General features: G+C 49.1%; 1 protein-coding gene across 2 annotated transcripts in view; it reads left to right on the top strand.

The window, feature by feature from the left end:
• Positions 1-2,001: 2,001 nt before the first annotated feature.
• Positions 2,002-25,226, top strand: part of ACBD3 (acyl-CoA binding domain containing 3) — a 30,680-nt gene continuing 7,455 nt past the window's right edge. Inside the window, exons 1-6 of one of the 2 annotated variants that reach the window (XM_027046446.2) lie at positions 2,002-2,360; positions 16,688-16,829; positions 17,475-17,615; positions 20,406-20,564; positions 22,052-22,226; positions 24,722-24,908. In XM_027046446.2, the coding sequence (XP_026902247.2) occupies positions 2,075-2,360; positions 16,688-16,829; positions 17,475-17,615; positions 20,406-20,564; positions 22,052-22,226; positions 24,722-24,908 (1,090 nt within the window). In that variant the 5' untranslated portion in view covers positions 2,002-2,074. Of the gene's footprint in view, positions 2,361-6,338; positions 7,686-16,687; positions 16,830-17,474; positions 17,616-20,405; positions 20,565-22,051; positions 22,227-24,721; positions 24,909-25,226 lie in introns of those variants that run through there. The other variant, XM_027046447.2, reaches the window with a different exon arrangement.

Here is a 25,226-nt window from a genome sequence, read left to right on the forward strand (position 1 = left end):
GAAAGAAACTCGATACAAGTTTTTCCAAATTTAACAATAATCCTTAAAACAATACACACTAATAACAGTAATGATGTGGGAAACTAAAACATAAACAATAATACACTTTTTTTTTTGTCCTGTCAAAGTATCTACGACTTTATTTTTCATTCTCAAGTTAGTTAACATACAGTATAGTCTTGGCTTCAGGAGTAGAACCCAGTGATTCATCGCAAATGACACCCAGGGTTCATCCCAACAAGGGCCCTCCTCAATGCCCATCACCCATTTTCCCCACCCCATCAACCCCTGGTTTGTTCTCTTTATTTAAAAGTTTCTTATGGTTTGCCTCCCTCTCTGGTTTTATCTTATTTTTCCTTCCCTCCGAATAAAAAGTTTTTTTAAAAAAATATTTATTTTTGAGAGACAGTGCGAGTAGGGGAGGGTCAGAGAGAAAGAGGGAGACACAGAATCAGAAGCAGGTTCCAGGTTCCGTGCTGACAGGTTGGGGCTCGAACCCACCAGCCGTGAGGTCATGACCTGAGTCAAAGTCAGACACTTAACCAACTGAGCCATGAGCCACCCAGGGGTCCCCTAATAAAAAAGTTTTTGATCATCATGCTGAGAATAAGACTGACCTTTCTATTTTCTTTATAGAAATGGAAACTATTACACAATGTCATAGGAAAAGGTGATTGAAAGTATGCGGCCTGAAAACGTGGGGAAAATTATCATAAATGGTGCCCATAAAGTCTAGACACACAGGTAAATATGCATAATGCTGCCAAGGGCATTTTCAATCTTAAAAAAAAATAAGGTGTGTTTCTGGACTTTTGGACACCCTGTAGAAGTGTGTCAGGAAGTTAACAAATATTTTATGGTCGTGTGTGATGCTTGTGGCTTTTTTCAACTTATCAAAGTGTCATTTGTGATTTCTCTTTCTAAACACATTTACCTACATAATTTTTGGATTTTTTTAAAGAAGGGTTTTTTCTTTCTTTCGGATTTTTTTAAAGAAGGGTTTTTTGTTTTTTTTAAGTTTACTTATTTTGAGACAGAGAGAGAATGAATGAGCAGGGGAGAGACAGAGGGTGAGGGACAGAGAATCCCAAGCAGGCTCCTCACTGACAGCCAGCCTGTAGGCGGAGTCTCGAACTCACTAACTAGATCATGACCTGAGCCAAAACCAAGTCAGATGCTTAACCAGCCGAGCCCCCCCAGGAGCCCCTTGGGTATTTTTTTTAATAGGGGCCCCACAAATCGTATGAGCTCCCGGTCCTGCAAAACCAGCGTCTACCAATTTAATACACCCTCACAGGAGCCCAGGAACTTTCTGCAGCCTCAGTTACCCCTTAAAAAAAAAGGCATTGGCTCAGCGTTTCCTTCGGTTTGCGTGGAGACCGAGGCAGAGTGGGGGGCGGTTGTGGGAAGCACACGACCCCGCGGACGGGAGGAGTCTCGGCCGGTAGGGCAGGACACGTGCCCGCAGTGACCCCAGCTCTCCCGTCTGCGACCCCAGTTCCTCTGGCCCCGCCCCCAGTGGCCCCGCCCCCAGAGGCCCCGTCCCTCCGCGACCACAGCCCCGCGGGCCCCGCCCCTCCGTGACCCGCGCCCCCCTCCGACCGGAACCCCGAGGGCCCCGCTGGCCCCGCCCCTCCGTGACCCCCGCCCCACTGCGGCGTCAGTCCCCGCAGGCCCCACCTCCTCCACGACTCCGGCCCCGTAGGCACCTCCCCTCCGCGACCCCCACCCCCATCTCCGACCCGAGCCCCGCGGGCCTCGCTGGCTCCGACGTTCCCCCGCGACCCCGCCCCGCGGGGCCCTGACCGCCGTGCTGAAGGAGCGGGGGGGGGGGGGGGGCGGAGGACGACGCCCGCGGGCGGACGCGGGCCGGGGGGGCGGGCCGGGGCTGGCCGGGGCGGGGCCAGCGGGCCTGGGGGTCGCGGAGGGGCGGGGCGCGGGCCTCAGCCCCTCTCGCGGAGCCGGAGATCCTTCTCAGCGGCGGAAGTTCCGGCGTCGCCGAGCGTCAGAGGTCAGCAGGAAGTCGATACGTGGCCGCCGCCTGTCCCCCGCCGAGGAGGCGCAGCAGCCGGAGATGGCGGCGGTGCTGAACGCAGAGCGGCTCGAGGTCTCGGTCGACGGCCTCACGCTGAGCCCGGACCCGGAGGAGCGGCCCGGCGCGGAGGGCGCCCCGCTGCTGCCGCCGCCGCTGCCGCCGCCCTCTCCTCCCGGGGCGGGCCGGGGGCCGGGCGCCGCAGGGCAGCAGCCGGAGCCCGGGGAGGCGGCGGCCGGGGGCGCGGCGGAGGAGGCGCGGCGGCTGGAGCAGCGCTGGGGCTTCGGCCTGGAGGAGCTGTACGGCCTGGCGCTGCGCTTCTTCAAAGGTGAGCCGGCCCGGCCGCACCCCCGCCTCGGCCGCCCCGCGGAGTCCGCCCGGGGCCCGAGCGTGATGGGGCCAGTGCCCGCCTGGCCCGCCCGGGCCGCGGCGACCCGAGCAGGCTGCGTCCTTGGGGGGGTCCCCGAAGTTTGTCTGCCCCCTCTGGGCCGCTGGGTCACACACCTCTGACGGGCCCGGAACCTGGGTTTTGCGGTCCTGGTCCTGCCTCCCCGAGGTTACCAGGACGTTTGACCTGATTCAGCTTCTCGGGTTTCCACGGGCCGGGGTGGAAGAATGAGCCCTTTTCTCTCCTAGATGATCCCGTTCTGGGATGGTTTTTTGTTTGCGGTTGGTCTTGGTTTCGTTTTGTTTTGCTTTGCTTTTTTTTAACGGTCGTGTTCCTTTTCTTCCTATGGTTTGGCACACCAGGTTCCCCCGATTTTTACCCCTTTTCTGGGGAGGAAGATATCTTCCCATCGGTTCCTTACCTTCCCTTTGCAGTCATTCTGGGGAACCATCAACTCGAATAGGACTTGCACACCTGGCGGTTTTGATGTGGCCGCGAGGAGGAAGTATTAAGCTAATGCGTCCCCTCCGGCTCGTCCACCTCTAAAAGGAAGGGGTGCCCTCAGTGTTCTAGTAACTTCTAGATGGTTAAAATTGCACTTGGAAGCAATGTGTAAGAGTGAGTTCTCAGTTAAGGCCTACAAGTATCCTCTGTGTCTCGCACAATTAATTGTAAGACGTGTCTTGTCTTGGAGCAGGATTGTGGTGTGTGGGTTGTTTTTTTTTTTCTTTCTCCTTTTTTGGGTGATTCACTGGTGGCGATACCAATCACATGATCTTTTCAGTGGGAAAGACTGATGAGACTCCTGTTAGTTTGATTCTTAGAGATATTTAGATCTTGTGGGGCGGATCCGCGGCCGAATGCAACTTTAAAAGTGGTTGCTAGGTTTCGGGTACATTCCAGAACAGCATATTTATGACACTTTTCCCAGAGGGAGTTCCTTTTGGAGGGCAGGACATACTTGAGTAGCTGAAGTTGTGTAGTTCGTGGTAGGGATACATTCAGAGGTTACTTGTTTTCTCTCTGCATAACTTTGTGCAAACTAATGGAAGCGTTTTATAAGTTTTCTAGAACATTTGGTTATTCCACATTCATTCCATTTTTTTTTTTTTTTTAATTAAAAAGCTTACCCTTGAAATGTTCATTGTCCTTGCACATTGAGTTCAGCCCTCTGAGCACTGGCCAGCGTGGGGAATTGGTAATGGCTAATGAGTCTTAGGTCACTGGCTTGAATTTCGTGTTTCCTATGGTGGTGATAGATTACCACTTAGATAAAAATCTGGTGGCTCCTATACAACTCCTATAACTACATTTTACTTCAAACTTTTATTCTTGGAACTTAACTTTTCCAATGTTCAATAAGCTTCAAGTATATTGTAGCACAAAGGTATTTGAGAATAGGAAAGGGCCAATTTTTAATCCTAGCTTTGGCCACATGACCAACAAAAAAGGTAACAATTTTCTGAGCCTGTCTTATTTGAAAATAATATTTTCTTTGTAAGATTAAAACACTGTATAACCTGCAGTAAATTTGGCATTGTTTTGGGGGTCGGGAAGCCCTGGATTCTATTTACCATGTAAATTCCTAGGCAGTTAACTTTTCCAGACTCAGTTTGTGTGTGTGTGTGTGTGTACAGCTGGATTAGATGATGATATTTGACGTCTCCGACTTAAGATTTGGTCTAAAGCTAACATTCTTTTAACATTCTTGTTGAGTAGTAGGAGTCCTTGAGGAACCTGTAATTTGGGGGCCTAGTTACCAGTGACCTTGGAGAATAAAAGCTACATTGATAGGTATGGTTCATTTAGTTCCTAAATTAAGCTCTCAAAGCGGCATTCAAATACTTAAAAGGAGAAATAACATGGCAGTTAAAGTTACCTTTCTGTGTAGATCACTTCGTGGTCAGCAATGATGAGGCTGTTAGGATAGGAGACACCTGGTGGGGGGCGTCCAAAAGCAGTCAGAATTATGGGTGAGTCAACTGTTGCTGCCTTTGTTTTAACATGTAATCCCAGCGCGGTGCTTGGCATTTTTGTCAGTTTTGCAAGGTTTTTTTTAAAAAAATTTTTTAAAGGTTTGTTCAATTTTGAGAGGGAGAGTGCGAGTGGGGAAGGGGCAGAGAGCGAGGGAGACAGAGGATCCAAAGCAGGCTGCATACTGACAGCAGAGAGCCTGATGCGGGGACTCGAACTCATGAACCATGAGACCATGACCTGAGCCAAGGTCAGACACTGTAACCGACTGAGCCACCCAGGCGCCCTGCAACGTTTTCTAATAGATCGCTGTTTTGTGGTTTTGTACTAGAATCTCAACAAGAATTAGAAATGGCATTCCATTTTATCTTCTGCTGTGGAATAAATAGGAACCTTGAGAGTGTGGATATCTGTTGAAAATAACTTGGATTGGGAGTCACAGACCCCCTTTCTCATTCCACCCTGTCACTGTGGTCACAAGCCGGTAACCGGACCCAGTATGTCAACTACCTACTGTCTTAATTTTATTTAGGTAAAAATAAAATCATAGATGAAAATACAGGTAAATGTAAGTTAGCATCTTCCCATCTAGACTTCAGACCTCGTTGGGGCACCCGGCTGGCTCGGTCGGTAGAGCCTGTGTTTCTTGATCTTGGGGTTGTGAGTTCGAGCCCCACACTGGGTGTCAAGGTTATTTAAACAAATGAATTTAAGACTAAATAAACAAACTTCAGACGGTGTTAAGTCCCTAGTACAGATAACGTTCTAAGTAGGTGGGTTAGGTCACCAATATAGATGAACAGTACATTCACTTTTGCTGTGAAGGGACTTAGGGTCCAAAAGAGGAGTTAAAGACCCTGTGGCAGTCACATCAGGTACCATTTTGAGAACCCTAGATAATGTTATTTTGTTGCCACAGACCTTTGAGTATTTGGGGTATTGTTGGGGCTTCCTAGTTGAGAAACTTGATCCAGGCCACTGGGGCGTTAGAGGCAGGGCCGGCTCACTCTCTGATTCCAGAGAGGTCTCCCCACTGCAGGAGGTGGAAAGCACACTCTGCTTCTTCTGAAGGTGTGCTGAGGAAAATATTCAGAGTTACTGCCCTGCTGCTTCATCGCTTTTTGGGAACTTTTTAAATATGTTTGCCTGGAAGTATTAAGGGCTCATGGAAAGATGCATACGGTTTTTCTCCACGTGATCACTTTATGGAGTCTCTTTGGATATCTGGAGGAGTGAAGTGTGAGAGAGCCATCTGAATTCCTATGTAATATTGCTATCAGGTTCGAGATTTTGAATGTGATGGGGCAAAAATTGCCTCCAAAGGACAAGTAAATGTGCTCATCAAAATATTGACCTGCTAAATCCCATTGCTGCTAATACAGTATTAGATTTTTTGGGGAGGCCTGCACTTAGCTAATGTAATGATCTTTTTAAACTCGTGTAAATTGAAAATGGATGTGTTAATTCATTAGGGATTGAAAAATGGTGATAGTCTAATGGTCTTTCTTTCACTGGAATGCTTTTCTTCATATGTTATTTGGTTTGGAGTAGAAATTCAAACAGGAAAGGAAGAATGCGTCTTTCCCTTTATTAGTTTTCAGAATAATGAGTTCTTTCTCTAGTGGCCTCAACAGGTGACACTTTTTTTGATGTCATTACGTACTCATGCTTTTACACGTAGTTGATTGATTGATTGATTTTAATGTTTTTTTTTACGTTTTTTTATTTTTTTGGGGACAGAGACAGAGCATGAACGGGGGAGGGGCAAAGAGAGAGGGAGACACAGAATCGGAAACAGGCTCCAGGCTCTGAGCCATCAGCCCAGAGCCCGACGCGGGGCTCGAACTCACGGACGGCGAGATAGTGACCTGGCTGAAGTCGGACGCTTAACTGACTGCGCCACCCAGGCGCCCCTGATTTATTTTTTTTTAAGCTCTTATCGATGCTCAATACTGTCTTTAGCAAGTGGGAGCCTTGTCAAATTCGCTCATAAGTTCCTTTGACATGACCAGTAGTTTTTCATAGCTTCCTTGCTATCTGGTATGATGAGATGTTCCAGGTTATTCGTATACATTTCCTGCCTCAGCAGGAATTAGCCATTTGTCCAAGGAGACGAGGTTCCAACCTGTTAGTGGGAAACAGCCTTTGAAGAGCCATCGTCTGGGTGATAGGAGTGGCTCCTCTTTGCTACTGGATTGGTCATTGTTTCTAGGCCTTTTCAGTAGACAGATCTAGGGATCTGGGGGGGGGGTGTGTGTGTGTGTGTGTGAGTGAGTGAGTGAGTGCATGTGTGAGAGCGAGCGAGCATGGCAGGAGTATTTTTGAGGGTATGGTATGTAAAACCTGTAGTCGAATTCGGAAGAACTTAAGTCGTAAGTCTTGGACTCAGTGTCTTTATGGAATATGGAATTGTTGATGCATTTCCACTAGCATTCCTGTTGATTAGACTTGGTCATCCGCTCAGTTATGTTACGGGTCTCAGAGAGGCAGTCACGTGGACATGCTGAGATGGTTCCTTTCGTTTTGTCATCTTTAAGCACAGGCATTTCCCACCATTTGTATGAATGGCCCCATCAAGGTTTTACAGTGATGTGCAGCTGTCGTTCATTCTTCGGTAGCCTGTGTAATTAGTGTGTGCCTCCTGGACTTGAGTGGTCTAGCCCCAGATAATTTGAAATTAAATTATTACTATCCACCATCTATTAAATTTTGAATTTATATTTTCCTGCTTTCTTCATTGTCTTCACCTTTAGATACAAGGGTGTAATAGTGTAAGAGAACATACAGACCTACGAGACTATCCTAAGAAAGGAACGATAGGCGCTGAGAATAGTAATACCTTTCATGCGTCTGATTTTCTTTCTGGCTAGTTCATGTTACTTACATTTGAGCTGAACTGAAATTTTCACCTGAAGACAGATTCAGGGATATGTGTACGTGTGTGTTTCATGTGAGTTACTTTGACATTCCCCCAGAGGCCTCCCCTTCATTTAATACATATTCAGGAAAGTACACAGCTCATAAGTGTGTGGTGATGAACTTCCACAAGGCGCCCACTCTGGAAACCGCCCCCAAGAGGAGATAGTGTCTGCAGTAGCTCCCCTCACCGCTGGTTTCACCCCCCACGGTGGTCAGCTGGGGTCCGGAAGCTGGTGATCTTCCTGACACCGCGTCAGAAGGTCTTGGTAGCCTTGATGCCGCGTCCCAGCTCCTGCGTCGTTTACCCCACATCACCTCGTTCGTCACCTCATTCATCGCGTGCGTGTTTTATCATCTCCCGTCATCACAAGGGTGAGTACGGGCCAGTAAGGCCACGTCCACATCACTTTTATTACAGCGTATTGTTAGAATTGTTTTATTATTCTTGTTCTGTTACTGTGCCTAATTTGATAAATCTAGTTTTATCACGGATGTATATGTATAGGAAAAAGCATTCTATATATAGGGTTCGGTCCTCTCCGTGGTTTCAGTCATCCTCAGGGGTCTTGTATTGTGTACCCCACGGATAAGGGAGGGCTACTGTGCTTTTATCTGTTTGCTACATGGGAGCTACTGTGGCTTAAGATTTACTAAGTTGAGCTCTGGAGTCAGCACCGTCTAGGGTGCTTTTTCTTATCCTGCCACTCAGTTTTGTAAACCCTGTGTCTTCCTTTATTCAGAGGTTTGTTGTGGGGCACCTGGGGAACTCAGTCGGTTAAGCATCCGACTTGGCTCAGGTCATGATCTCCTGGTTTGTGGGCTGGAGCCCCGCATCGGGCTCTGTGCTGGCAGCTCAGAGCCTGGAGCCTGCTTCGGCTTCTGTGTCTCCCTCTCTCTGCCCAACCCCCCCCCCCCCCCCCCAACCAGCACATTAATCTGATCTCGGGCTGGTTTGATGGAAATACAGTATCTAGGGTGAGGGAAGAGAGAGACATGCTCCGGATGGTGCAGATCCGGCCATCCCTGGGTAATGCTTTTTGTTTGAGGCAGCATCCTTTAGGGTTAAAGACAAATCGAGTCTTTCAGAAGAGAGCCACTTGTCCAGGTGTGGGACATCGTTAGCATAATGGCCACTGTCAGTGTGTGCTTTGTGGGCACTCCACCACCACATTGGAACACGTTGTTTGTAACCCTCACAAGAACCCTATGGAGAAGTCATCTCCATTTTATAGGTGACAATACTGAGGCTCAGAAAGGTTAAATAATTTGTCCCTATTGTATACTTAACAGAGCTGGGATATAAAACGTAGATCTTTAGCAAGTGTGAGGGAATTAGCTACGGATGTTTAGCCTAGAGCGTAGAGAACTCTGGGCAAACATGATGGGTATTTTGTGGCTTTTTTGAGGTCTTATCTGTGAAATGTGTTTTCTTTAATGCCGAGAGCTGGAAACAGACCCTGTGGATAGAAATTTGAGAGATCGAGACGCCTGGGTGGCTCAGTCAGTTAAGCTTCCTGCTCGATCTCAGCTCAGGTCATGATCTCACGATTTGTGAGATCGAGCCCTGTGTCAGGCTCTGCACTGACAGCACGGAGCCTGCTTGAGATTCTCTCTCTTTTCCTTTCTCTGCCGCCCCTGGTTGCACACACTTGCTCTCTCTCTCTCTCTCAAAATAAAACAAAAAAAGAAGTGCGAGAGATCGACTCAGTAAAGAACTAAAAACCACAGCCACGCGGAGATGGAATCACGTGCCTGGGACAGGGAGTTCCCATCACCTGCACCTGCTCAGGCGTAAGGTAGCAGTTGCTAGGGGGGATATGCTTTGAGTCCCCTTTCTTAATCGTTGGTGAACCTGCTACAGGTTTTTTCTTTGCGGTGACCACGAGACTTAGTGAAATAGTTTCTAGTTCACATTAGTTTAAGCTGTAGCCTCCACCGCTTCTCCTTCTCTCACACTTCAGGTTTACTGCTGCTGCTGTTTACATCTTTATTATGTTGTGTATCCAGAGACACGTTGTTGTGGGCCATGTGGAAATGTACAGGGGGTCTGAGCTTTGGTTGCGAGATTCAGTCACTGATCGTTACTGTCCTTTCCGGCTCATAGATTGTATGGTTTCGTTTCACAGATAAAGGCCAGAAGGGACATTGAAATAGTTTATTACATCACTCCACCTTTACCTCCAAAGAAAAGAGAAAAATAGGATTTCTGTGTATAAACCTATTCTTGCAGTCGATGTGTGAGACTAATAACCTTTTGTATAATTAATTTCAGGTGGAAGGGACTTAATTTTTCAGAGCTTTGGGCTTGGTAACTGACTCCAGTACTGTTACCAATTATGTTGTTGTATTAGAACTGTTAAATACTTGTGCATTTTTTAAAATGACACTATTATCAGATTATGTTGTCATATTAGAACTGTAAATACTTGTGAATTTTTTTTAAAGTTTATTTTGAGAGAGAGTGTGTGAGGTGAGCAAGAGCGGGGGAAGGGCAGAGAAAGAATCCCAGATAGGGTCTGCACTGATAGCATGGGGCTCGATCCCATAATCCGTGAGATCATGACCTGAGCTGAAGACAAGAGTCGGATCCCTAACTGACTGAGCCACCCAGGCGCCCCTTTATGAATTTAATAAGAACATAATCTAGAAGCCACTTCTATTTTTAATTGCTTGGGAAAATATGTTTTGTGTATTGTGTTAGTGTCCTATTACTGCTGAAACAAATTACCACAAGTTCAGTGGCTTAAAACAACACCTATTTTACAGTGCTGGGGGTCAAGAGTTCAAGATGAGTCCCTTCCCAGAATTTCAAGGTATAATTCCGTTGTGTTCTAGCTTTCAGTATTCCAGCTCTAAAGATGTCTGTAGTCTTTCTTATTCCTGATCCTGTGCTGTGACCTGTTTCTCTTCCTACAAGTTTGAGAATTTTCTCTGTCTTTAGCATTTGAAAATTTCTGTTTATCTCCTTTCTGTTTTGAATGATTATGTTCAATATTTGATAGTCATCCTAGTCTCAAGCTGCATCCTTCATTTTTGGGAAATTTCCTTATATTATTTCATGATAATTTCCACCCTTTTTTCCTCTGATTTCACTCTATGATAATGTTAATACTAAGTTACTGGAATTTCTGGGGCACCTGGGTGGCTCAGTCAGTTGAGCATCCGACTTTGGCTGAGGTCATGATCTCACGGTTTGTGGGTTCAGGCCTCATGTCAGGCTCTGTGCTGACAGCTCAGAGGCTGGAGCCTGCTTCCGATTCTGTATCTTCCTCTCTCTCTCTCTCTGCCCCTCCCCTGCTTGTGCTGTCTCTCTCTCAAAAATAAACGTTAAAAAAAAAAGATATTGGATCTTCTGAATTGAACTTCTGATTCTCTTATCTTTTCCATCTCTGTCTTTTAGGAGATATTCTCAACTCCATTTTCTAGCCAATGAAATATTTAAAAATACTTTTCTAATGTTTGTTTTAGAGAGGGGGGCGCAGAGAGAGGAGACATAGAATCCGAAGTAGACTCCAGGTTCTGAGCTGTGAGTACAGAGCCAGGCCAGGCTTTAAGTCATCAACTGCGAAATCATGACCTGAGCCAAAGTCGGATGCCCAACTGACTGAGCCACCCAGGCGCCCCGGAAGATTTTTTTTTTTTAATTTGTTTTTACATTTTCCATTTCTAAGAGTTTTTATTCCCTAAATTGTCTTTCTTTCTCGTCCCTCGTTTTGCTTAATGGACACATTAGCTTCTGTCTCTGAGGATATTAAGTGTAAGTTGAAGTAATATTGAAAGTTGAAGGATATTAAGTGTAAGCCTGGGTGGCTCAGTCGGTTAAGCGTCCGACTTTGGCTCAGGTCACGATCTCGCAGTCTGTGAGTTCGAGCCCCACGTCGGGCTCTGTGCCGACAGCTTGGAGCCTGGAGCCTGTTTCGGATTCAGTGTCTCTCTCTCTCTCTGCCCCTCCCCTGCTCATGCTCTGTCACCCTCTGTCTCTCAATAATAAATAAATGTTAAAAAAAAAAAAAAAGTTTAGTTGTGGGGGTGTGGGTGTTCCCGTGTTGGAAGCATTCTCAAATATCTGGTGATCATCAAGTATTCATTCCTGTTGGAGGGTAAGGGACCGAACAGTTACTGTAGCCTTGAGTAGCAGCCTTAATTGCAGGGTGATGAAGCAGAGGTTTCATAGGGGAACCCTCAAACCATCAGTACCTTTCGAATTAGTAATTGTAGGGTTTTTTTTTTAATTTTTTTTAACATTTATTTATTTTTGAGAGAGAGAGCATGAACAGGGGAGGGTCAGAGAAAGAGGGAGACACAGAATCTGAAACAGGCTCCAGGCTCTGAGCTGTCAGCACAGAGCCCGACACGGGGCTCGAACCCACGGACCGCGAGATCGTGATCTGAGCCGAAGTTGGACGCTTAACCGACTGAGCCACCCAGGCGCCCCAGTAATTGTAGGTTTTATCTTTGGGGTCAGTTTTTCCCGCAGATACTCCTGGCTGCTTCCTGGGTTGTAGGAACTTAGTTGTCAGCATTCGGGAAGTAGGCCGGAGAAGGGAGGGTGGGGGGAAGTTGTTGACCGTTGATGAGGGCAACTCGTTGCTTGGTTTTTAGTCCTGCATTTCACTCCCAGCCTGGTGCTCCCCCATCTGGAGCATGTGTGATTCGGGTTCTCCAGTAAACGTCAGCCCTCTGCTGAAGTAGGGGCGGGTAGCCGCCTGCCTGCTTGGGGTTGTCGAACACAGTGGGAGGGAGGGGTGCCTCCTCCTTAGTATCCCTAAGAAGCATTACTATTTCCATCTAGACTCCAGCTTTTTTATTTTATTTTATTTTATTTTAATTTTTGGGACAGAGAGAGACAGAGCATGAACGGGGGAGGGACAGAGAGAGAGAGAGAGACACAGAATCGGAAACAGGCTCCAGGCTCCGAGCCATCAGCCCAGAGCCCGACGCGGGGCTCGAACTCATGGACCGCGAGATCGTGACCTGGCTGAAGTCGGACGCTCAACCGATTGCGCCACCCAGGCGCCCCTAGACTCCAGCTTCTTATGAACCTGGAGCCTCAGGAACCCGGTTCCTGAACCTTCCCAGCGTTCTCTAAATTGCCTGCCTTGTTTGTTTGCGTGGAGGTTTTTCATCGAGGATCAGAGCTAATGGTGTGTGTTTAATTCATCATGGTTAGCTGGAAGTTTGTGAATACTTTCTCTATCCTTTTAATTATACTGGCATTTTTTTTTGAATACCTGGAAGTCATTTGGCTTCTGAGTTTACTTCTTCCTCTAGTCAGGAGTCGGCAAACTTTCCCTATAAAAGGGCCAGATAGGGGGTGCCCGGGTGGCTCAGTCGGTTAAGCGTCTGACTTTGGCTCAGGTTATGATCTCGCGGTTTGTGGGCTCTGCTGACAGCTCAGAGTCTGGAGCCTGCTTCGGATTCTGTGTCTCCTTCTCTGTCTGCCCCTCCCCTGCTCACATTCTGTCTGTCCGTCTATTTCTGTCAATAAATAAACATCAAAAAAAAAAAATAAAGGGCTAGATAGTATTTTAGTCTCTAATGGCTACATATGGTCTGTGTTCATTTATATTCTTTGTTTTTGTTTTTCCATTTTTGCTTTTTTGTTGTTGCTTTACAGCCCTTGAAAACCGTAAAAGCCAGGGGCACCTGGCCGGCTCATTCGGTAGAGATGTGACTCTTGATCTCAGGGTCATGATTTGAAGCCCCACGTTGGGCATAGCGCTTACTTTAAACAAGAAAACTTTACAAAAGCCATTCTTAGCTCCCAGGTCTTATAAAGACAGCAGTGGGCATGATCGATCCAGTTTGCCACTCCCTGCTTTAGTCTGTCTCCTTTAGGTAAAACTGATTTTTAACCTTTTATCGGTCTTCGGTTTTATAGAAAATGAACTTTTTAAAATCGTTGTTGCTGGACAGATGCCAACAGGTGATCCCTTTCAGTCCAGTCAGTTAAGAATGACTAGCTTTGCGGGGCGCCTGTGTGGCTCAGTCATTTAGGCATCCAACTTCAGCTCAGGTCATGATCTCCTGGTTTGTGAGTTCGAGCCCCGCATCGGGCTCTGTGCTGACGGCTCGGAGCCTGGAGCCTGCTTCGGATTCTGTGTCTCCCCCTCTCTGTGCCCCTCCCATGCTCATGCTCTGTCTCGCTCTGTCTCGCTCTGTCTCAATAATAAATAAACGTTAAAAAAAAAAAAAAAAAGAATGGCTAGCTTTGCAGTCACGCTTCCCTTTGGTGATGGTAGCCGTCTGCTTGTTGCTGTGTCTTTATGCGGTTGTACCTGAAAAATAGCCCTGCCGTTTCTTTCTAAGCGTACTTCACATTTGTTTTTTGGTTGCCGTAGAAAACAGAGTATAACTTGGTAATAATTAACCGTGTGACTGCAGGAACCTAAGGTGATGCCAGTCTGTATTCCTTTCCGGCAGCACTGAACTAGAACTTCCCTTTAGGAATGTGGTCCTGGTGAGAGATTTTTGAGTTTCATCAAGGCTTTTTCTGTGTAGTTAATGGCAGTTACAACTTCCCTATTAAGCGTATTTAATGCCTGTGGAACCGTAAGTAATTGAGAAGAAAATTATTCTCATCTGACTTGGAAAACCGAACAAAACACATCCTGCGTTGAGAACACGAGCACCGTGTGGGCTGTGTGTACCGAGGGTGGGATTTGCACATCCTCCTGGGTTGTGTCTCTTCTTCCGGGGAGGATAATGGATCTGTTAACCTTGTCCCAAAGGCTGGAAGATGAGTTGTCTTGACTTTTTACAAATGTTTGTTAAAAAAGAAAAAAGTGTATATGTATTTGATATGAAAGTACGTTATGCATATTGAAGAAAATTTGGGAATAAAAAATGACTAAAGAAAACTGTGTAAGCCGATCTTTCAGAAAGATGACGTTTCGATGCGTTTCCTTTTCTTTGTCTTGTCGTGCTTGTTTTTGGTTCAGACACATTTGGTCCCCAGCTTGGATGATGCCAATTAATGTGAAGATCCCATAGTAGAATTTAACGAAAGATGATAGAACAGTTCTTGAACAAGTGTGCACATGATTCTGTGGAAATGCCAGTACAGTTGATAAGAACGAATGTACCGTTTTGCTAATTCTCACAGAAATTGACCTGTGAAGTTAGTTTTTTCTTTAGTCGGGCATGGGTTAGGTGGTACCCATGAACCAAGCGTGGTGCTGAGTGCTCGGGTTCATGGTGGTGAACAGATTAATTTGACGCTGGGCCAGAGCTAACACTGAAAATGTATTCCTCTTTCTTTATTTTTTTGTGTGTGAGATTTTATTTATTTATTTTTTTACATTTTATTTATTTTTGAGAGAGAGAGAGAGAGAGACACACAGAGTGCAAGCAGGGAAGGGGCAGAGAGAGAGAGAATCCGAAGCAGACTTGAGGCTCCGAGGCGTCCGCACAGAGCCCGACATGGGTCTCGAACCCATGAACCGTGAGATCATGACCCGAGCCGAAGTCGGACGCTTAACCGACTGAGCCCCCCAGGAACCCGTGTGAAATTTTATTTTTAAGTAATCTCTACACCCAGCCTGGGGCTCAAACTCACAGACCAGACATCACGAGTACCATGCTGCTCCAGCTGAGCCAGGCAGTAAAAAGGGCACATGTTAAAACGACATTCAGAAATCCGGAAACTCACCCTGCCTGTGGGTGAGTCACTTTTTAGGGCGGGAGGTTAGGCTGACAACTTGGTAATTAACTGTCACAGTTTCGTTGTTTGCCTACCTTCTCCCTTCTTCCCCTGCTCCTAGTTTGCAAGGCTAGGTCTTTGAAATAAAGGAGTAAATTCATTACCTGTTAAGAAATGGACCCTCCCTCCACTGAAATAACTGTAGTAGTCAATAGGCTAGAAAAATTGTGTTGATATCTACTAGACTGTTGCTGTCAAATCCTCTCCCTGCAGCAAGTAAGAATGTGTGTGTGTGTGTGTGTGTGTGGGTTTGAAAATTGCTATATTACATGACTAATCGGGAAAGTGTTTGGTCTTCTAGTGGATAAAGTTTCCATCTGATTTTATCTTTATTTACATTTATTTAGGTCAGAGCAACCACTTCCATACAATTCAGGCTTTTTTTTTTCCCCTAAAGGAGAAAGCGACAAACCCCAGCAATCCTGACTGAACAAAGCAAGGACTTGTACCTCCTGTGCTCCACCCCTGCTGTTTCTTAGGCTCACTTCACCTTGAGTCACCAGCACGTAATTTCTTTTTATAAGGCTCAAAATGGTATCCTTAGAGTAGTTCTTTTTGGCTTTAAAAAACAAAACATGGGGCGCCTGGGTGGCTCAGTCGGTTGAGCGTCCGACTTCGGCTCAGGTCACGATCTCGCAGTCCGTGAGTTCGAGCCCCTTGTCGGGCTCTGTGCTGACAGCTCAGAGCCTGGAGCCTGCTTCGGATTCTGTGTCTCCTTCTCTCTCTGCCCCTCCTCCACTAGTGCTGTATCTCTCTCTCTCTCTCTCAAAAACAAACATTTTAAAAAAATATTAAAAAAAAACAAAAACACCTTCTTTTTTTAGGTTTATTTTTATTTATTTTGAGAGCGAGTGAGAGAGAGAGCACATATGCAAGTGGCGGAGGAGCAGAGAGAGAGCGAGAGAGAGAGAGAATATGAGAGAATTCCAAGCAGGCTCCGCACCGTCAGCACAGAGCCTGACCAGGGCTTGAACCAATGAATCTTGAGATCATGACTTGAGCCAAAACCAAGAGTTGGACGCTTAACCAATTGAGCCACCTGGGCTCCCCGAGTGTCCAACTCTTGATTTCGGCTCAGGGGGTGATCCTGGGTTGTGGGATCAAGCCCCGCATTGGGCTCGACACAGTATGGAGCCTGCTTGGAATTCATTCATTCTCTCTCTCTTTCTCCCTCCCTCTCTCCCTCTCTCCCTCCCTCCCTCTCCCCCCCTCTCCCTCCCTCCCTCTTCCTCCCTCTCCCTCCCTCCCTCTCTCTCTCTCTGTCTCTCCCTCTCCTCCACCACCCCTGCCCCTCTCCCCTGCTCCCATGCTCTCTCTCTGAAATGAAGTTAAATAACTATAAAAATGATTGTTGCACAAGTTTTAATATGTGTAGAAGATGTCAGGTGGTACAGTTTGTATGTGTGTGCCTGTTAGCTTGACAGATTGGTTTCTTCTGTAGAAGTTTTAACATAGATATTGGTGTTTGGCTTCATTAAAAACAACTCCGCATAAAGGGTTTCTGCCTTAGACTCCATTAAAATTCAGTATATGAAATCAAACTCTCACCGTAAGATCTGTATCTATTGCAGGTAGTTTGTGACTACCTTAGAGAGCGAAACGGCGTCGTCGGATACCAAAAGTACTTTTTTTTTGCCAATTCTGATTGTTTTTGTGTTTCTTTTTCTTGCAGAAAAAGATGGCAAAGCCTTTCATCCCACTTACGAAGAAAAACTGAAGCTTGTGGCACTGCATAAGCAGGTTCTTATGGGTCCATATAATCCAGACACTTGTCCTGAGGTTGGATTCTTTGATGTGTTGGGGAATGACAGGAGGTAACGATGTTTTGTTGTATAACAGATTTAGCGACAGTAATGTTGAATGGAGAGCCAGTTGGTTAAGATGTAAACAGCAGGCTCCTTAGCTTAGAGTCAGACTGAAACAGACATTGCTGCTCGCAGCTTCTGGAATCTTCACGTGTGTGTGTGTTTGGCGTGGAGATGTGTTTGCATAAATAATGTGGAAGAAGTTTACTCCTCTGATTATGAACATAAGACAAGTGCAGCTAAAGTTGATCCTCCCCAAATAACACGAAAAGCAGCCACATAAAGTATACAATAAGCCATGTCCTTGTGGGACGCGCACAGAGTTGTGGCAGAAAAAGAATGCACCGTGGAGCGCGTTCAGTTACGACTAAAATGCGGTGACAGGAGGAGAGGGACTCTCCTATACCCCTTTGCTAGCGTGGAAAGGACCCGCAGGGCATTCAGTCCGCAGTTACGGCTGTGAGTTTGGGCCGCGCGTGGCCTAGCTCGTTCAGTCAACCCCGCTTGCTCGTTGAAACTGAGGACTTGAGCCTTTGCCTTATGCTAGGGTCCCTCTCCAGTTTAGTTCTGATTGAGAATTGCTCGCGCGTAGGCTTATGTGAAGGCACGTTCCGCTCTGTGGCGAGGAGGTGACCTGTCCCGCTTTGCCTCCAGGAGAGAGTGGGCGGCCCTGGGAAATACCTCTAAAGAGGATGCCATGGTAGAGTTTGTCGAGCTCCTGAACAGGTGTTGCCATCTCTTCTCCACGTACGTCGCGTCCCACAAAATCGAGAAGGAGGAGCAAGAAAAGAAAAGGTGAGGTTCGAGGGCACGGCGCGTGTCCTCCTGGTGCGGCCCAGCCCGACGCTGCTGCGTGTGGGGTCTGTCCTCCATCGGGTGCCCACTCCTTAGGGCGGTCGTCCAGCCCCGCTGGTGGGAGCGGCCGATTGTCCTGGGAGTTTGGGGGCTGGGCTGCCACTCTCGCCTGCCTGTCCCTTCCACAGACACCTCCTCCCCGTCGTGGTGCCGTTCCTCCTCCTGGTCACGCTGAGGTTTTGAGCGAGCTCCCCCGTAACCTGGGCCACCGTCCCCACCCTGCACCCCTGGTCCGACTCACCCTTTGCTGCCTTTTCCCTCGGTCTTCTAGAACAGTGTGCTCCGTAGCACGGCTGTCACCCGTGCTACTCGGTCGGCCTTATGGAGACATTCGTATTGGCTCTGGCTCCCAGATGGCCTGTTAGGTATTTGCAGAGGTTGGAGGGGGAGTTGCTGAATACGCTGTTTAGGTTTATGGGGTTTTCTATCGTGGTTGTGAGTCCAGCAGCATTGCAGTGAACGCGTTTATCTACAGGGTATACTTCCGATGACTTTGATTATCTAAAATTTCTGGGTAATGAAAGTGACACCATAAAACCAGTTTTTCCTCAGATTGTATTTACTTTGGAAACAGTGGGTTCTCTGGTGTTCTACCTTAACCTGAATTGGAAACAACAGAAGAGAAAACAGCCTGATAGGAAGAAGACAGAAACCGTGAAAAATAGGCACAAACACTAGAGAAGGATAGCTGTCAGGGCCACTTAACGTGAAGGTGAACTTCTCCGTCACAGCACAAGGACGTAGACAGCCCTTGTGTCTGTGGTTGTAACCACCGGCTCATCAAGGGACAGCCCTAGGTGCAGTCCGTTCCTGTGTAAGATGATAGGAAATCATTTCGGACGTTTTCAGAAGGCACTTATCCAAAAGAAGATTGTTTTTATCTAAAGGACAAGTTTTGATTTTTTAAAAAACGTTCGTTCATTTGCGTATTTATTTATTTACTTGTTTACTTAGATATTTATTTTTAAATGTTTGTTTATTTTTGGGAGAGCACGCGCAAGCCAGGGAGGGGCAGAGAGAAAGGGGGACAGAGGATCCCAAGCGGGTTCTGTGCTGACAGCAGCAAGCCCGATGTGGGGTGCCAGCTCACAAACTGAGATCATGACCTGAGCTGAAGTCAGATGCTCAACCGACTGAGCCACTCAGGCGCCCCACGTTTGTTTATTCTTAAGAGAGCGTGTGCAAGCGGAGGAGGGGCAGAGAGAGAGGGAGACACAGAATCCGAAGCAGGCTCCGGGCTCCGGGCTGTTGGCACAGAGCCCAAGGTGGGGCTCAAACTCTTGAACTTCAAGATCATGACCTGAGCTGAAGTTGGAAGTTTAACCAACTGAACCACCTAGGCGCCCTGTATTTTTCTTTTTAAAACTGTAGTTCTGTCATGAGATCAAGTTCATCTAGCACTCCTTGAAAGCATTTAAGACTAGAGTTCCTCAGTCCAGAAGTCTCGCTCTGGCCTTGGAACATCTTACCCCCTGCCAGCTGTGACAGGTTACAAGTAGGTCATGTTATCGCTATATTTTGAGCCTTGGCTGTGGCTCGGATGTGTTGTTAATCAATTATAGGAGTTTTGGGAGAAAAGCGGGGTGACCCAAGCAGTTGTCATGGTAAGACCAAGAAGTGTGGTGTCTTCTCAGATCCTCAGAGGTCTTCTGTGTCCCGACCTCAGCCACCCTGCCGTCCACACCGCGCGTAGCCAGAGAGGCACCAGGGGAGGGTGAGAGCTGGATGGGGCGGCGCCTGCATTTCCTGCTGTTCTTTTTGTCTTTTATGTTCAAAGCTTTGTAACTTATTTTTTTAAATAAATTTTTTTAAACGTTTGTTAATTTTTGAGAGAGAGAGAGACACACGCAGAGTGTGAAGGAGGGAGGGGCAGAGAGAGGGAGGAGACCCAGAATCCGAAGCAGGCTCCAGGCTCCGAGCTGTCAGCACAGAGCCCATCGCAGGGCTCGAACTCACGAACCGTGAGATCGTGACCTGAGTTGAAGTCAGACACTTAACCAACTGAGCCACCCAGGCGCCCCTTATTTTAATTTTAAGTAGGCTCCACCGCAACATGGGCCTTGAACTCACAACCCTGAGATTAAGAGTCTCATGCTCTACCGACTAAGCCAGTGGGCGTCTGAAAGCTTTGATATTTTTTAAACTCAGAAGTAACCTACAGATCTGTGCCCTATAAATGTTTTTCATTAGCAACACGTAAAGCACAGGCCAGAGCCCTGTCCCCGCTTTGCTGTCAGTGCCGTCTTCTCTCCACAGATGGTAACGGACCCAGGAAGGCGTCCTTTGTATTTGCCTGCTCTTGCATTACACGAGCAGAGTAAACGTCAGTGCGTTCGGCCACGACTCGTAGTTTTGTGGCTCCGTGGCACTAGAGGGGCAATGTTCACTTCTGTACTGGTGTCGAGAGCACCGTGCCGGGCTGGGAGGGCGCTGGGCTGGGAAACCTTTGGGCTGTGGGCGTATGGTAGTGATTGCAGTGGTGTCTTCCCGACGGACACCTCTCTGTGCTGCCCGGTGGCCGATGTCCCTGCCGTGGTCCTGCGTGCAGTGACGTGGGCTCCAGAGGGGAGATGGCTCCTGGCGGAGCGCGCATGTTTTGCAGTGTGAGAAGACCACCACGTCCTCTCGGGGCTGAGTCCGTGGTCACTGGGAAAGACGGCCTGGGTTATTTTGAAGCGGGAGCCCTCGTGCGGCGCTCATGGTGTCTGTCCTCCCTGTCCTCCCCCGTAGGAAGGAGGAGGAGGAGCGAAGGCGGCGGGAAGAAGAGGAGCGAGAGCGAGTGCAGAAGGAGGAGGAGAAGCGCAGGAGAGAGGAGGAGGAGCGGCTTCGGCGGGAGGAGGAAGAGCGGCGGCGGCTGGAGGAGGAGCGGCTGCGGCTGGAACAGCAGAAGTGAGCCACCTGTGCCCGCCGTCCGCTCGCTCTGTCTCCGCGTCCCCGTGACCTTGTCTTGCTTCCCTGCTTGTGCGTCTGCTTTGCCCTCTCTGGGTGTTCGTGCATCCGCCAGACCGGCCAGAGTCCGAGAGGCCCAGAGACACGGGCCCGGGACAGAGAATCTGGGCGGTGCGGCCCGTGGCAGGTGCCGTTCTGAGTACGGGGTTTGGGACCCGAAACCGTTTCCTGTTCGGGGCGGTGAGTGCAGCCGTCTCCCAGGGGACCGGCTCTTGCAGAGGGAGCTCTGGGTACAGGCAGGAAGGGCTTAACACTGCAGACGTCGGGGAAGGTCTGCAGAGAACGTGAGGGTCTGCTGATGTCTCATTATTTCTCGGTAGTTCCTCGGAAAGGTGTCGGGCTAGTCCCCGACCCACCCCGGGCCTCGTTCCGCTTTGGAGAGAGACTAGGAGTACACCGCTCTGGGGGCGGCCAGGCCCAGTGTCATTGTGACATTCTGCTTTATCTGTCATTGGCCTGTTGAGGTCTTTGTGGAGTTGGTCACATAACTGAGTTAAGCACGTGGAGCCTGTCTGGAAGAACACGACAGACATTTATAGTAACAGATGGGCCCGGATACCGTTTTCCGTGGTCTCCTTTAAGGCGGGCTTAAAATTTTTTTTTTTAATGTTTATTTTTGAGAGAAAGACAGAGTGCGAGCGGGGGAGGGGCAGAGAGAGAGGGAGACACAGAATCCGAAGTGGCGCTGACAGCTCAGAGCCTGACACGGGGCTCGAGCCCACGAACCGTGAGATCAACGGCCTGAACCGAAGTCGGCCACTTAACAGACTGAGCCACTCAGGTGCCCCGAGGCGGGCTTTAAATTAAATGCAAGAGACCCTCAGGTTTTCACTGGCTTTCTTTCCACGTCCCAGGGCCCCTCGCATCCTCTTCTAGTCACTCTTCTGCCCCTCGCTGCTCCTCCTCTATTCAGGTCGAGAAGCCGCGGCCCACGGTTCAGTGTCTCCCCTCTGGCCTAGAGGCCAGTCCCCCTCTGACAGCGGCCAGGTCCGAGAGGCCTGCCGGGACTTGAACCTCGGTCCTGGCCGCTCCGTTGGCGTGATCTCGGGCACGTCCCCGGACGCCGGGCCCCGCCTCTCGGCCTCGCCCCCGCCGGGGTGCTGAGCGCCGGGTGGCCTCGCGGGAACGCTCGGGCCAAGGGGCGCGCACCGGGGGCCGCGGGGTCCGTCGTCGCGGCGGCGCCGGGTCCGGTGGCACGTAGTACCCTCCGCGTCCGTGCCGGCTCTTCCTCGGAGAGCCTCCCGACGGACCCGAGGCCGAGCTTGTTTCCCGAGACCTTTCCTCTGGGCCCGGGAGCCGGGCCGACGGGTCCGCGTCGGCCGCCTGGAACCTTCGAGGGGCGACGGCCGGTCGGGACGGAGAGCGGGGACGCGCGGCCCGGCGCGGCGGCCGTGGTGCGACCGGCGGGCGTTCTCCGCGTTTTGCAGGCAGCAGATCATGGCGGCGCTGAACTCGCAGACGGCCGCGCAGTTCCGGCAGTACGCGGCGCAGCAGTACCCGGGCAGCTCGGAGCAGCAGCAGCTCCTGGTGCGCCAGCTGCAGGAGCAGCACTACCAGCAGTACATGCAGCAGCTGTACCAGGCGCAGCTGGCCCAGCAGCAGGTGCGCCCGGGGCTGGGGGGGGGGGGGCAGTGTCTCCCAGGGCGGCCCTGGCAGGCGGGGATCACGGGCGGACCACCGCCCGCGGGAGGACCGTCCCCGGAGGCCGTCGGCTGATCCGGCAGAGCCGGGCTGGCCGCGTTGACGGCAGCGGCAGGTGCCGTGGCCGCCGGTGCTCCTCCGGCTCCCTGCCCCACGCAGGAGGGGAGAGGCGCAGCAGTGGTGGGGGGGGGGGGGGTCACATGACACTCGGATCCTGTCCCGGCTCTGCCGTTGTCTTGTTGCCTCTCATACGCGTCGCCTGCTGTCTGAGTTTCCCGCCCTTTCCCCTGGTCCGCAAGAAGGCGACGAAAGTCCCGGTGCCTGTCCCGTTCCCCTCACAGAGCGAGCTGCCACGTGAAAGTGTCCGGTGCCTCCAGCAGAGGGCCGGTCTGACACTCGCGTTGCCCATCGGGCCGAGGCGTGACTGCCTCTGGAGTTAACCTGGCCGGCTTTGCTCATGGAGTTTTCGCTCCTAAAGCACCCGTTGCCGGTCCAAAAGTCAGAGCGAGGAGAACGTGGGGCGCGGTGGTGGCTCTGCGTTCCTCGTCATCTTGCCAACCTTTTTAAGTTCTTTGAAAATTCACTCCTCGCTTCAAGTACCTCTTCCCTGGGGTCTTCAGTGTTACCGAGAGGGAAAAGGCAGATTTTTGTGTTTGTGAGAGGATGAAAACGACGTTCACCTAGTTTATTCAAGACAATAAGTGGGAATTCCAGGGGGTTTCTCTGCTGTCCTCGAAAGCCCGTGTCTTATTTTAGCCTGCCACCCCCATCCCTGCTTCTGTGACGGGCCTCGAGGTAGTTTTTCAGCAGGGTAGCTCACACGCCCCGTCCTGTTTAGAGGTTGCTGTCGTTTAAATAAGAGAACAGAATCTTGCAGTCAAGAACCTTGCAAATCAAGATACCTGCAAACCAAGAATCTTGGAAAGAGAACCAGAAAGAACTGGAATCCATAATTTGGATTACCGTGATCGACCATATTGGATGTCGTTGGGAATGGAGAAGGAAAGGGGTTGGGGAAGGATCAGAGAAAACCTCAGCCCTCATGAAGTGGTAATTTTCTTTATAAATACTGAGCAAAGTGACAGAATGCTAAGACTTGTTCGTGTGGAGGTGTAGTTACGTGGGTGATTGTTCCTATACCTTCCTGTGCTTTTAAAACTTCCCAAAGTGCAGATGAGAGATGATATAAAGAAAGAGGTATGATCTGTTTTACGTGATAGTTAGAATCCGTTGGTGGACAGTGGGATCCCCAAGGGGGTTCGCTCTGCTGGAGGAATTCAGGCGTGGTCTCCTGGACAGCGACCGTGTGAGCCGGGCTTGCTGATCACCAACAGAAATGCTTTCTTTTGCTTGCCTGTCATTCACTGAATGTTCTGGGTTTGCCCACTTGGGTTGGTTGCATGCTCTTTTTCTGGACGCTGGTACTCTTTCTGGAGACTGATGGGGAAAGACTGAGAATCCAGGCCTCGGAAGAAGGTATTTTGAAGTCTTCCGTGTATCACTCGCCTGCGTTAGCACCGGAGAAAGTGTCGCTGTTCGTTGAAGTAGTCGGTTTGCAGGTGACACGTTAAATGTAAATACAGATACGCTAAACTGCGTCACTGTCCTGAACCGTGAGATTACCGACGCTTTTTCCCCTGTGCTTTATTTTCTACTTTCATAAACATACGCTTACTTATGACCTCTTGTTTTAGTTTAAAGTTACTTAAATGCCCGAGGGCTCACCAACAGTAAAACAGATGAATTTTGTAATTTCACAATGAAATGTCCTAGCAGCGCAAATTACAATTACTTACCACTCTGTGGATGAACCTTACAGAAATAATGTTTAGTAAAAGATGCCAGACACGAAAAAGAGCATTTATTATACATTCCAAGTGGATAATGTTGACACACAGGCAAAGCACATCTGCAGTGTTCTAGGTGAGGCTGGTCATAGCACTTACAGTGGGGGGAGGGGGAGGGAAGGCCCGGAAGGGAGCTTTTACCAATGATAGTTTCTGCCTTTGTGAGTTTTCCTTCGTGATCATTTATTTCTACCCAGTGTAATTTTCCTGATTCAGATTGTAGGTTTCTGAATCTGATCGAGATCTTCCTCTGTCCGTTTTAAGAAGAAATGTTACTGTGTTCAGTGTTTACCTTCGGTTGTATTTGGGGTTGATTATTTCTCTCTATTTTAATTTTTCCTGGTCAGTTTTTCTAGTGATCCTCAGGTCACGCAAACGTGACCTTCCGTTGCAGGTTTTGTCCATGATAATTTGGATCATTTTTAGCTTTTACTCCGATGTCACATCTGTAATGTTCATCACAGATGGGATACAGTGGATGAAGTCTATTAGTAATTTCTTGGAGCAGAGTGCTTTGGTAGGACCCAGACATGGGCCAGAGTCTGCCCCAGGGCCCACGTGTTGTATGCTGGCCCGGTCAGCGGATATTCACTCTTTCTCCACTCGCAGGCAGCGCTCCAGAAGCAGCAGGAGGTAGCGGTTGGGGGAGCCGCTTTGCCTACGCCGGCAAAGGTGAACGCAGCTGTGCCGAGTGATAGGACGTCGGTTAACGGACAGGCCAAAGCCCACACGGACAGCTCCGAGAAAGACCTCGAACCAGAAGCTGCAGAAGAAGCCGTGGAGAATGGACCAAAAGGTATGGTTTGGCCTCTGTGTTGATCTGTCCAGAGGTCGTAATTGAGTTCATGGAAGGCACGTCGGGAGTCCGGCTAACTAGCTTCGGAGAGCAGTTACCTATTTGTGAGAGTTGGATGCTTTTTTACCCTTTACGTCAGAATCTGATGCTTCTGGTGACCGTTAGGACAGCATGGAAGGAAGGGCAGGTCGGATGTCTTTTGGACACTTGGGGTTGTGTGTTGGTTATCTGCTGCTGTGTAACAAATAAGACCAAAATCTCGCAGCTCACGGGTAACCAGTGGTCGTCGTCTCACACGGTGGGTGAGGGATTACGGGG

The sequence above is a fragment of the Acinonyx jubatus genome, chromosome E4, assembly GCF_027475565.1.
Source record: "Acinonyx jubatus isolate Ajub_Pintada_27869175 chromosome E4, VMU_Ajub_asm_v1.0, whole genome shotgun sequence".
Classification (NCBI taxonomy): domain Eukaryota; kingdom Metazoa; phylum Chordata; class Mammalia; order Carnivora; family Felidae; genus Acinonyx; species Acinonyx jubatus.